The sequence below is a fragment of the Pithys albifrons genome, chromosome 5 (assembly GCF_047495875.1).
Source record: "Pithys albifrons albifrons isolate INPA30051 chromosome 5, PitAlb_v1, whole genome shotgun sequence".
NCBI lineage: Eukaryota > Metazoa > Chordata > Aves > Passeriformes > Thamnophilidae > Pithys > Pithys albifrons.
The window spans coordinates 58,577,927-58,590,555 of record NC_092462.1 but is presented as its reverse complement, the minus strand read 5'-3'; the positions used below and the strand labels follow the sequence as shown (position 1 = coordinate 58,590,555).

General features: G+C 36.5%; 1 protein-coding gene across 8 annotated transcripts in view; it reads right to left on the bottom strand.

Moving 5' to 3' along the window:
• Positions 1-12,629, bottom strand: part of KCNIP4 (potassium voltage-gated channel interacting protein 4) — a 403,843-nt gene that overhangs the window by 44,328 nt on the left and 346,886 nt on the right. For 7 of the 8 annotated variants that reach the window (XM_071556707.1, XM_071556705.1, XM_071556704.1 and 4 more), the window contains exon 2: positions 3,149-3,273. In XM_071556707.1, the coding sequence (XP_071412808.1) occupies positions 3,149-3,273 (125 nt within the window). Of the gene's footprint in view, positions 1-3,148; positions 3,274-8,226; positions 8,314-12,629 lie in introns of those variants that run through there. The other variant, XM_071556711.1, reaches the window with a different exon arrangement.

Sequence of the window (12,629 nt, the reverse complement as noted above, 5' to 3'; positions counted from 1 at the left end):
AACATCAAGTGAAAAGCATAAAAGTGCAGAGGTGGGATCTGCACAATTTTTGATGGTATCACATTAGAGATGTGTGCCTGTGTGTTTCATGAAATCTTTTCGGTGGAGTTTACTTCTAAGTGAAATGATTAAACAGAATTTCACAGACTCACAGAACTGGCTGGGGCTTGAAGAGACCTCTAGAGATATGTGGTTCCACACTCCTGTTCATGCAGGTCCAGTTGCAGCAAGTTGCACAAGATGATGTCCAGACAACTTTTGGTATCTTCAAGCAGAAAGATGACACAACCCCAATGGGAAAAGAGTGCAGGTACTCAGTGAACCACACAGTGAAACAATGTTTCCTGATGTTAAGGAGCCACCTGTGTTTCAGACTGTGCCCATTCTCTCTGGTCCTGGCACTGGGCACCACTGAAAAGAGCCTGACTCCATCTTCTTTGGACCCTCCCATCAGATATTTATATATGGTGGTAAGGTCCCTGCTGAGCCTTCTATTCTTTAGACTGATCTGGACCAGCTCTCTCAGCTTTTCATCAGAGGAGAGGCACTCCAGTCCCTTAGACACATTTGTGAACCTTTGCTGGACTCTTTCCAGTATGCCCATATCTTTCTTTAACTGGGGAGCCAAGAACAGGCCACAGCTCCTCAGATGTGGCCTCACCAGTGCTGAGTGGAGGGCTGGTGTGGCCTCCTAGTGCTCCCACTGCTGGCAGTGCTTTGCCTAAAGCAGAACATGGTAACATTTGCTGCCCTTCTACACGCACACATTTGATGGCTCACGCCCAACAAAACTTAGTTGCTCTCCAGCTGGGTGGCCCCCAGCATGTACTGGGATGTGAAGCAGACCCATGAAGCACACAAGGGTGGAGATACTGGCAGGATAGCACCAAGCTGGATCAGAGAGAAGGGGAGCGAGAAGGGAGGTGGGCTGTGGCAGGCAAAAGTGGGTGACTGAACAGTGTAAGGGGGAGATGGTCTGAGCCCAGACCATGGGAAGCACTGCAATACCATTGGGGATCAGTACCCACTGAAGTCACCCAAACTGTATTTGATAAAAGGTAGACACGTGACAGGAAAGGTGAACTAATAAGCATAGGTAAGCTGCTCACAGAGCTGAGGTAGACTTGTCCTACCAGTTCTCTGAAGTGGTAAGAGAACTCTGATCTAGCAACAAATTTTGCAGTACAAGCTGATAAATGTGAGACACAAAACAAACTCCAATTCAACCAGAAGTGTGAAATCCTTAATTTCTGAAGTCTAATGCTTAGGCTAAAGAATACTACTGTAAACTGATTTATAACAGTCACTAGCCCTGGGCATGCTTTACAGCATTTTAGAAAGTCATTGACAATTTTGCAATGATATCACACACAAAACACATGAAGTTCATACCCATTAACTCTAAATAGTCAAAAATATGTTAACATGCATGTCTTGAATTATCATGTCCTGATAAGAAAAAGAAATGCATGAATAAAGATGTATTACCATGTTATACCACTGACCTTTGATGTAAGTAGAACTTAGCTCTTGGAAGACAAAACCATAGAAGAGCTGGAATTCCTTTTTTTTTTTTTCCAAAAAATGCTAAAATGGCTATCAATTAAAATACCTCCCTGTAATCTATTTTATACAGAGAATTATCAAGGTCCTTCCTTTCTGAGACTCTAAAAATAATTATTCCTAGAGAAACAGAGAGAAGACTTATTTTATCTGCTATACTTTGTATCTTTTTGCCTTAGATAATTAGGGACATTAGATCATGATTTGCAATGTCTAGCGAATACTATCATTAACAGGGGAATGTTCTCAGGTACCCTGAGGAAATGAAAAGCTTTTAAGAGCAATCACTGTTAATCACTAACAGGCCAACATGATATACCTTCTGGAACTAAGGATAATATATAGACATAACACATTAAGTGCCTCTTTCTTACATGCACTGTAAGTTTTCACTAAGAATATATGTTTAAAACATCCCTTTGCATGGCTTCCTTTCCTTACATCTAAGAATTCTGCAAGATTTACACTTCTTATACAAACTACTGAAAATATCCTCTCTGATTCCATAGTTGAGCTTCACTGTATTTTTATCATTATTATAGGTTGTTACACAATTTCATTTAAGTAGGAGATGCCAAGGGCCAGAAGACAACCCTTTCACACAAGAAGGGTGAAAGAAAAACTAAACTAAAAAGTGAAAAATGCAATTAAATTTGTCTTTACCTTCAGCTCATCATCAGACTTAACACCTGCACCTTTGCAAAACTCACAGCTGAGTAGGTAGATTAAAATTAAATACAGATGATTTGCAAGGAACTTTTTTTTTAATATCAAGTTTTTTCTATCCAATGTTAGCTGCATGCAATATCCTATGTAATTGTTAATCATATGAAAGATAGTAGAATAAAATAGAGAAAAAAGTAATTTTCTAAAGTAAACAGAGTTTAATACTACTTACTAAAATCTTTTTGAGTCTTATTTCTCTGCTGTACTAACCATGCATGCCTCCCATGCCAACACCAAGCCCAGCACCACTGGGCAACCAGTACACACTGGAAAGGAGTCAGACTACACCCCTGTGCTGGGGTCTCAGTTGGGATGCCTGTCACCTAAAAGCATTGGACCTACCAATAGATCACACATATGAGTAAAAAAAATCACAACTAATTACCCCCAGTAACGGGATCTAAAAAGTTTATAGATTTGTAGAACTAGCAAAACTGAAGAAGTCATCTACTGCTGTTCATGAAATGAAAAACTCTAGTGCAAGTGAAGTCAATTACATCCTGTGACTGCTACTGTGAATGCAAAATTCAAAATCTTTCCTCTTGCTGACCAATTCTTCAAGACTCTCCCATTATTGCATCTTTGGACAAACCACCTCAACACAACTTTCAATGTCTTTCAACAAAGTCTTACTATATTTAGTTATAATTATTTTCTTCTGGATGCTTTTATATTTTGTGTACATCTTTTGGACATTAATAGCTCTGTTGTTGCAGAGGGATTGTTTCCTCACCTGACCAGGCATGCAGTATTTAGCTACTGAATCCCATGAACTGCACTACCAATCACCCTTATACAGCTGAGATTGCAGTGGACTATCCTGTAAACAGGTGGTAAATTCAAAAAAGGAAGTGCTTACATTCTTGAAACCTCTATATAAGATCTGAAGTTCCTTCTTTGTGAATTTACTCTGTGCTTCCAGCAGTTCAAGAGCTTCAGGTCTATGTCGTACTGTGGCCATTTCCATTTCATCTTCTACAGTGTCTGCAGAATACAAGAGACAGAGAAGGAAAGCTCAACATAAATACAGAAGGTGAGAATACTGCACCCTTGGAGAAAGAAAAAAAAAGAGTTGAAAGATATCCTCTTAAATAATTGTTTTGGCAGCTTTAAAGACAAATAATGTGTTCATTTTGAACTCACAAGGAAAGGTATCTATCTATCTGCTTCTGTGGTTGCAAAGAATAGAGAACAGCAATGATGATCCAGTGGTCTGGATATCATCTAATAAGTACAAATAGCATTAATCTGGAAAGCCAACAATCCACAAGGGCATGCACAACACATTCAGTATGACTTTCATGTTTCTACAACTCTTTGACCAAAGGAACCAATTTTTTATACAGCTTCAGTGACTCCAGAATATTGACATTTTTCCCTAGTTTAGTTAATGGATGTGAATTCACTGGGATTTTTAGTGTTTTCCTGTTATTTTGGAGTTGTCCTTTGGAAAGTATGTGAGATTGATGTAGCACATCCAGCAGCACATCCTACTTTGAATATGATATAACTAACCCTTCAGGGCAAACCTTATCGATGGTAAGCAGTGTAAGTGGGGAACATGATGATTTTAGTGACCTCTTCTTTAGGTGAATAAGAAGGCTGATATACATATATATTCAAGGCTTACAGTTAAGTGCAGCTATGAAACAATGCGAGATAGCAATGCACTTTTTACCAGGTAGAATTTTAAGAGCCATCACTGTTAATCACTAACAGGCCAACATTATATACCTTCTGGAACTCAGGATAACATATGGATGTAACACATTAAGTGCCTTGTCTTACATGCATAGAATTTTAAATGTGAAAGTTCAATAAAATAGCTAAAGAAACTTCCAATGTGTATTTATATATAGGATGCAGGTCATTCATCTGATCAAAATTGTGAACGTGTTTATCCATTTTTAAGTACTGCAAGCATTAAACATAACATATGTAGTACTCCAGAGAAATGTGATTAAATCACTGCCTTATTTTGATTTAAGAGTTATACCAACTATAGGAATGTCACAAGAGAACATGCCTAATTTTCACTTCTACTATACCGAAGATATATATTTTATTTCATCAGAATGGGGCACTCTGCATTCTTAAAATTTTATATATTTATAAGAGCAAACTATTAGAATGCTCCACTAAAACAATATTCTGCTTACAGTTTCACAGACTTTTTTCTGCTACAAAGCTGTGATAACTTTCAGCTGCTTGTGAGAAACTTGGCATAAAAAGATACATTCCCACTAAACAAAAAATGAGCAACATTTAAAAAGATATAGTCATAATATATAAACTATTTGGATAAATCTTCACAAAATTTAAGGCCTTGTGCTTTGTTCCTGTAAAAGATATGTTGCTGTTGGCACTAATCCCAGGAAGATGACACTATCAAGCAGTGTCATCCAGACGATTTCAGTTTTACCTCCACTTTTATCTCAGAATGTCTGCTGTGTATTCGCTTATGGACAAACTGTAATGTGATTCTATGATTTTTTTTTAATACATTATTTCATACAACCCATAGACCACTACCATCTTTGTGAAACTTCTAGTCTAAATGCCATGACAAAACCTTCAACTAACTTTACATTGACCTTAGGATGTTTGATAGAAGTTTTAAAGGGTCAGTATCTGAACTCACAAGACTGTAAGAAAATCTCAGCTCTTTTCTATAAAAAGACACCCTGAGGTGCAAAAAGGAAGCATTGAAAATCCTGACTTTATAGATGAAATAGGAATAAAATAGTTTTAGAGTTAAGAAGCTGTCTTCCTCATCTATGGAAGGTGAAACTGAATTCTTGAGCCTCATTTTAATGCTGCATGAGAACATCTAGAGTTTATTTTGCCAGATTCTAAAGCTTTTACATCGCGTTTTAGGGGATTAATCTTTTATATTCTTTATATAGTCACTAAAGACTATAAAAATGTAATGCTGTTAATATAAAGCCAATTTTTTTTTTGTCAACTGCAAGTAAACACTAGGTACTTATACTAAACTGGCAAAATAATCAACCTGAGAATAAATATTGTTGAAAGCTTACTTGTACTTTATATTCAAATATCTATATGGGATTTAAATGCGCCTTTGTTTAGACAGAAAAGGACTTAACTGGAAATGAGTTCTCCGAGTACCCATTTGTAAAACATCTGGCTACCTAGAGAGACATCTGCAAGCTTTTCTGGAAGCTAAAGTGAATATACATAATAAATGTTAGGCTTGAGATAAAGACCAGACAATGTGATTCTGAGCACAATATTTCATATATCCTTAGCAATAAACACTTTAATTGTATTTAAATGTGTCAGTGAGAGTGTAGAAGGTTGCAATGAGGTGATGATGTCTTTCTGTTAATGAAAAGGTTTGGTATAACACTCTTCACACTTGACTTCTGTAGTATCTAATAAATAATAAAGATCACCATAAATTTCTTTAAAATGTGCCAACTCTGCTGATTAAAATGCTACAACATTCATGAGTCACTTCCAGGTTTTTAAGTTTTTTTCTTCACACTTCTATCTACCACTATCCAGGTTGGAAAAAAGATCTATAAAATATGGATGCGAAAATGTGTGAAAATGTATCTATTTCTAAATATTAATGATTTCTATGGCATTATTTTTTTCAGTTCTTTGGTTTCTTCAGCCTAAGAAAGAGTTCTTTTTTTTTCAGAGAAATGTCAACTGAAAACTATAAACAAGTTCACATTCCCTCATTAATACACTAAACACAATATTCTCACTGATTTCATTAGTAGCTTTCTTACAGCTAAATAGTAAAGCTTTTTCAATGATTTTGCCATAGGAGTTAGGCTTTGAAACTTTCATTGCTCATTAAAGAACAAAATGGCAAAAGCAATGCAAAAAGCAGACATACTCTTGAAATAACGGAAGCATGTCCAAAGTTAGGGATCAGCTCACATTTGTAAAAACTGTGCACATGCATTTCCCTATAAAAAATCCAATTATAGCCTCCCTATCTATTTAATAACTGCATGCACACGTGCTTTTCTCTTCCAAAACCATTCTTGAGTCTAACCCTATCTCTAGAACATGCATTTACGTAAGGAATGATGGTTTTAAGTGTAGACTTACTAGACTAAAGCATCTTAATAAGAAAAGTATTCTTTTACATGCTTTGTTGAATAGGAACACTGAAATATTTTCAATTGGAATACTGAAATAAGTTTTTACTTCTTCAGATAACCTTTGTCTGTACATATTGATAGAAGTGAAGTGCAGTAGTGCAAATTCAGACTATGTAAATTTCAACAAGTTACTTGTTGTAAAATATTTCGCTGATAATTTCTAAGAAATTCACATTCTGTGATTGTTTCTGTATGTCATTCTGGTTCTTGCATGTAGTGCTGGTTTCCTTCCTAGGACACTATAATATGGCTTTTTTCATGCTAGCAGAAATCAAATAAAACATGATGTCCAAATGGGATAATAACAATGCATGTCTACATTCTTAATACAGCACTTCATTGAGGAGAGTACAGAGAAAATTGGTGAATGAACCTTTTTTTACCTCTTGGTTCTCAAATAGGAAATACTTAACACAAGTTTTATGTCAACATCTCTTCAGGTTTATAAAACACTTTCAGCAAGAAAATACAAGTTGTATATGGTCAAGGTTATTGAGACTGACTCTTACTATTTTTTATTACCTGTGCAGATGAAGAGCTTGAATAGAAATCTGCAAGGAATAAGGATGTGTTGCTTCCAACCAACTTCAAACAAACAGATCAAACCTCCTATTAATTCTATTCTATCTTTTTTATTTACTCTATGCCACATCCCTGGAAGTGTTCAAGGCCAGGTCAGATGGGACTTTGAGCAGCCTGGTCTAGTGCAGGGGGATTGGACTAGATAGCTTTAAAAGTCTCTCTTTCAACTCAAAAAATCCTGTGATTCCTTTCATAGTCTAAGGCTATATTATTCAGCAATAGCTGAATGCAGCTTCTACATGAAGAATTACTATCAGGTGCCATGACAGTAATTGTCCTTTTTAAGCTATCCTATTTTCAGTTAAAACACATCAGCTGAAACCCCCATGAAAAAAAAAAAATGACTGCATCCAGAAATTTAGTCCTCATCTTTGAGATTTCAAATACTTAGAAAGGAAAGCAAGTAACACAGTTTTCTCTGTAGAGGAGCATATGAAAGACAGTGAAGTGGAATATCAAAAAGAAACCCTAGATCCATACCCCTAAAGCCTTGGCACTTAATAGGGGCCTGTGTCCATAGCCAGATCACCTTGGGTTGTTCTGAACTCACTAGACATGGGGAACTGCTCTTGGAGGTGTTTTTTACCTTAGATTGATTGATATGCTTTATGAGAAGAGCATACAGGAAGCACATGGGCCATCCAGCTTCTAAATTTAGATGCTCATATTAGTGCCTAGAATTAAGTCAAATTAATCTAGACTGAATTGGGTCCACAGACATATTGCAAAATCAGCTACAGTAGCCAATTTATATAGGAAGACATTAGTGTTATTACCATAATTAATCTCTCTATAGGTGCATATATGTATATACGTATTGATATCTCTCTCTCACTCCGTCTGTCCACCTGTTTTTATCTGTTACCTACCCTAGAGAGATTTTATTTCCTCACAGCATATCAAGACATTAAGGGTAGTGTCAGTGTGCTTTTCCTTTACTTCCATATTGACACACTTTTTTTTCTATTTCATTATTATTTGTCTCTCAGACACCAACTTTAAGTCCTGTTCTCTAAACAGTTTGATGTTATATATTCAAAACCTTCAGGGCGAAACCTTTCCTCTCAGACAAGTACTGCTGGTACTACCCTGCATACTGGATAGCAAGCACACAGAGACACATGCATAAATATGCACAAAAAAGTTACCAGTTTTTAAATATATGGAGAGCAAGTATTAAATTTAACCAGTGAATCACTTCTCAACTCACTTGAAGATGATAAGTGCCAACCCAGCAGCTCCTGTGTGGCAGACCCTGGCACTGGTATCTTGCCATCCTACTCTGTACAGACAAATCTGTTACCAGCCCAAAAATCTGTTCATCACTTGATTTCAAACCTCCATAGAGCATATGATTACTTCAGCAGATATCTTGCCTCTCAAATGAGCAGTTAATGAAAGTATAATTTTTGATGCATGCAAACCTAAAAAAAAAATAAAAAAATAAAATAAAAAAAATCAAATGAAAAATAAAACTTGCTTTGAGTAACAGGAGATGTCGTTTTGGCAGCCGAGCAGGGCAAGAGCTTCATAAGTCGCTCTTTAATGCTGCGTTTGGTACTGTTCTGAGCGTAGAGGAAACCTAAAAAATATATTATCAGGACTGTTAACATAGACTTGAGAACAATTTCTGCACATGCTGCTGTCATTATAGCAGAACACTGATGGGAAAAGGCTAAACAGATGACAGCCATTGTGAATTGCAAAGGGCAACCAGAATTTTTGAAGAGGACAACAAAATTGTTTCATCTTTGTATCTTTCCAGTATCTTTCCAATAAAGGGGATGTTTTTGGTCTGTGTACATCTCTTGTAATATTCTTATAAGCCATCTTAAACCATCTAACAGAGAAGTATCAGATTATTTAATTGAAACAACAGAAGGTAAAAGAAAGTTTGTAAAAATTTTAATGCCAAATATTTCAAAGACTTTTAAGTCTATTACATTTTGAATTTTAAGATGGAAAACAAAATCAAAACCAAATAAAATCCCAAAGAGATCTTTTGTTGTCCTTTCTGGCAGACTTCTAGTTTCATGGCTGAGCTTTCCCATATAATGGATTTTGCAATTGTGATAACCAACCTGGTACTTTTGCCTTTTCTGGATATTAAAATGATGTGTAGCCAGTCTCTCTTTAATACTTGGCATTCTACATATATTAATAAGTATGATTTATACTTTCATTTGAAATACTGATAACGCTGAATAGTCAATGTTCATGTGCCATAAAGCAGATGAATAGCATTACCCTTATTTACCGCAAAGGAAATTGTTGGAGTAACTTCCTCTGAGGTCTAACCAACCATTTTATCCAGAATGGGTCATATAAGCAAGCATTGCCTGGATGGATGTTGGCTGCAAATGGCAGACTTAACACCTATAAAACAGATGAATAACTGATTTATGTTCCTGGGAAAGGCAGATCTTGGTTTGGACATTATGCAACTCCTGCACTTTGCATCTCAGCTGCATGCACAGAAACACAAACACTGCTCTATGATGGCTCTTGCTACAAGAGCAAGGGCGTAAAACAGATAGGGCAAGAAATGAAAGACACAACTGACAGGTCGGTGCTAAGGGCACAGGCACTTGGATAATTTTGGGTTATCCCCTCTATGGCACTTGTGCTGAATCCTGGTGTTAGTGACATGATATAGAATTGTTTCCTTTCTCCTGCCAAACCAATTTGAGAAAAGTATGTGCTTGTATTTGGGAACAGAAGAAGAAAGCAAGAGGGCTTTAAGGATATTAAACATTGTAAATAAAAGAAAAAATATTTCTCAGTTTTTCTATTAGCAGATCATTTAAGGAAATGAAAAAGAAATGGGGAAAAACAGGAACAACTCAACCACAGCCTGAAAAAATCCAGAGATAGTGGCAGCTCTGGTGAATGGACAAAACAATCATTTCAGCACAAGCTTAGGTGGACCTAAGTGACTATCTCAGGAAATGTCTATACCTCTTAATACAAATAATAAGAATGAATACACTTTTTATCTGTAGCACCTAGCCATCAGCTCAACTCAGAAACACTGTGCAGATAAATGCATGAAATAAAAGGCAGTCTGGGATCTGATGGGATCTCAAAATCCCTAATTTTAGTTTGAATACACAGCCTGATTCTTTAAATGGGTAGCTTGTTGTCTCAGCTGGCAGTGTCTGCAGTATCACACTATATCTGCACTGCACGTATCTGAACACAGGAAATTTATCTTAAATTTTTTTCTTTATGAAGAATTTTTCTAGCACAGACATCTACTTCTATTTTATTCCTTTCAATTAAGGTTTGCAAATATTTACTATCCACATATTACTTACATAATTCCATAGGTCCACACCTATGTAATTACTAAAGATGTATACCAAGCTTTAGAAAACCTAAAGGGATGCATTATTTCCAAACACTTTGCAGCTCAAAGCCTCGAGTAAGTGGGCAATTTTTCTACCTTTAGGCTCGTAAAAAAGCTTGTGAAATGCAAGGTAAACCATCTAGGCTTTGCAGAGCTATGATCAAGGTCAAACCCAAAATTATATATGTGGGAGAAGGTAATATCAGAGGAGTAACTAAGTTAGGAGGATGATTTCTGTACTCATTTCTGGCAGCTAGTTTAGCATTCTGAGACTAAAATCAGGGCAGAGGTGAAGGGACTGGTTTATATTCTCACAGTAAGAGAAAGTGTCACGGAAGCTTTTCACTCTTAGTGGCTGCAGTCAGTTTATTCTGCAGCTATTGCAGTCCACTGTTATGATCTCCTGATCAGTACTACAACTTTCAATATGGTTTTTCATAAGTAAAAAGCTACTTAATACAGAATAAACATGTTGAACACTGGGCCTGTGCTGCTCGGTCTGTGTTTAACAGATGTAAAAACACTTGAAGTGTTAATTAAATTTAAATATTGTAATTATTTCTGTGAATTCTGTTCCTATTTCCTGTGTGAAACTCATTAAGGAAAAGATTGTGGTCATTAAGAAGTTAATTACTCTAAGACAGATTAAAATTATTATACAATAGGAGACATATCTTACTCCCAGTCTTTAAAATAGCTGTTCATGAAAAGAGCTATGAAGCATCAACACACTGATAATGATGGACTGATGCTGCTTTCTTCAAACTTCTGGACTAGAATAACAGTATTTCTTAGCCTATAAACAGACATTCAGAAGAAGCTGAATTTTCCAAACTTGTGGTTTGTTTTTTTTTAATAATGGGTTGACTAGAAATTTCATAGCTGCTATCCCTAACCCAGTCAGGCACAAAATCCTCTGGGGTTAGTGTGAAGGTTCTTCAAATTCAGGTTAGTTAACTGGTGCTGTTTGCTCTTGGATTTATTAATTTGTGCTCCTGCAATGAAATTAAACTGTGAGACACATTTTCTCCCAGAATTCACTGTGGGAGTGTCCTAGAACTCATCTCTCTATGACACCACCTGGAATTTTGGGCAATTGTCCCAAGAGGTGCTTACATTTCCCAAACTGTTCAGTAAGTGGAGCATGGCTTACATATTCTCCTATCTGGGTGCCACTGTCCTGATAGCTGTGTTGCCTACAGACACTGGGCACACCTGACATCCTGCAGGAGTCACTGCTGCTTGGCATGATTTGTATCTGCAGCTGCAACTCTTAGTTGCACCAGTGGTTTAAATCTCTCATTTACAGATACTGAAACTAGAGAACTGTAACTTATTAATAAAAGTTAAATGGAGAGTACCATGCATCCATATGGCTGGTACAGCTGTTTCCTGAAATGCTACTTTAAAAAATCATATTTTGCCCAAAGCATCCAATTATTCTTATGCAGGTGACTGAGTCACTCCTTTATCACAGTGTTGACACTGTTGGTTATATAAAAATACAAAAATATAGACATTTTTATAAACTATGTTATTAGTGATTTATAAATGACTGTATATTCCTAATCATATACCATCTACACCTAGACTATCCTAACTCTATGTAACCTTCTTTCAGATATATGATCCTGCTTTAGAATGACAGTACATAATATATATTGCCCTGTTGTTACAGAGACAGATGAGACTACCCCAGAAAAGACTGTCTAGACAACAAGTTTTCAGAGGCAAAATATTTACCTTTCTAAGTCTGATCTGTTTATTTGAGAATTCTTTGTAGTCAACATGAAAGCAAGGGCTGGTAGGTCACGTTTTGCTGGTGTAGTAGATAAATCAGTCTGTTGTGCATCCCCACTAAGTGCACGAGACAGACTGTGCTGTTGCTGCTCCTGCCCACCTTTCCTGCCTACATGAAGTGCTCTCTGTTCAAAGAAACACTCTCCTGCCTTGCCTCCTGCCTCATTGCTGCCTTTCTTTAAGGGGATTTAGGTGATAAATATCAATGTTCAAGGCACAGTCCTCTGAGTCCTTAAAAGAATTTTTGGAGCTGATAATCATTCAATTTAAAAAGATGTTCCTATTTCAAAAACTAGGAATAATTCTTCCAACAAATTCCTTCTTCACTGTTGATGAAGGGGAAAAAAATGTAAAACTATCTTTTTTCCCTCCGCTCTTTTTCTCTCTATATATTTTTATTCCTGCTTGCTTGTTTCCCTTATTAAAGTCTTCCTCCTTTATTTGGCAAAGTCACCAGACTAATT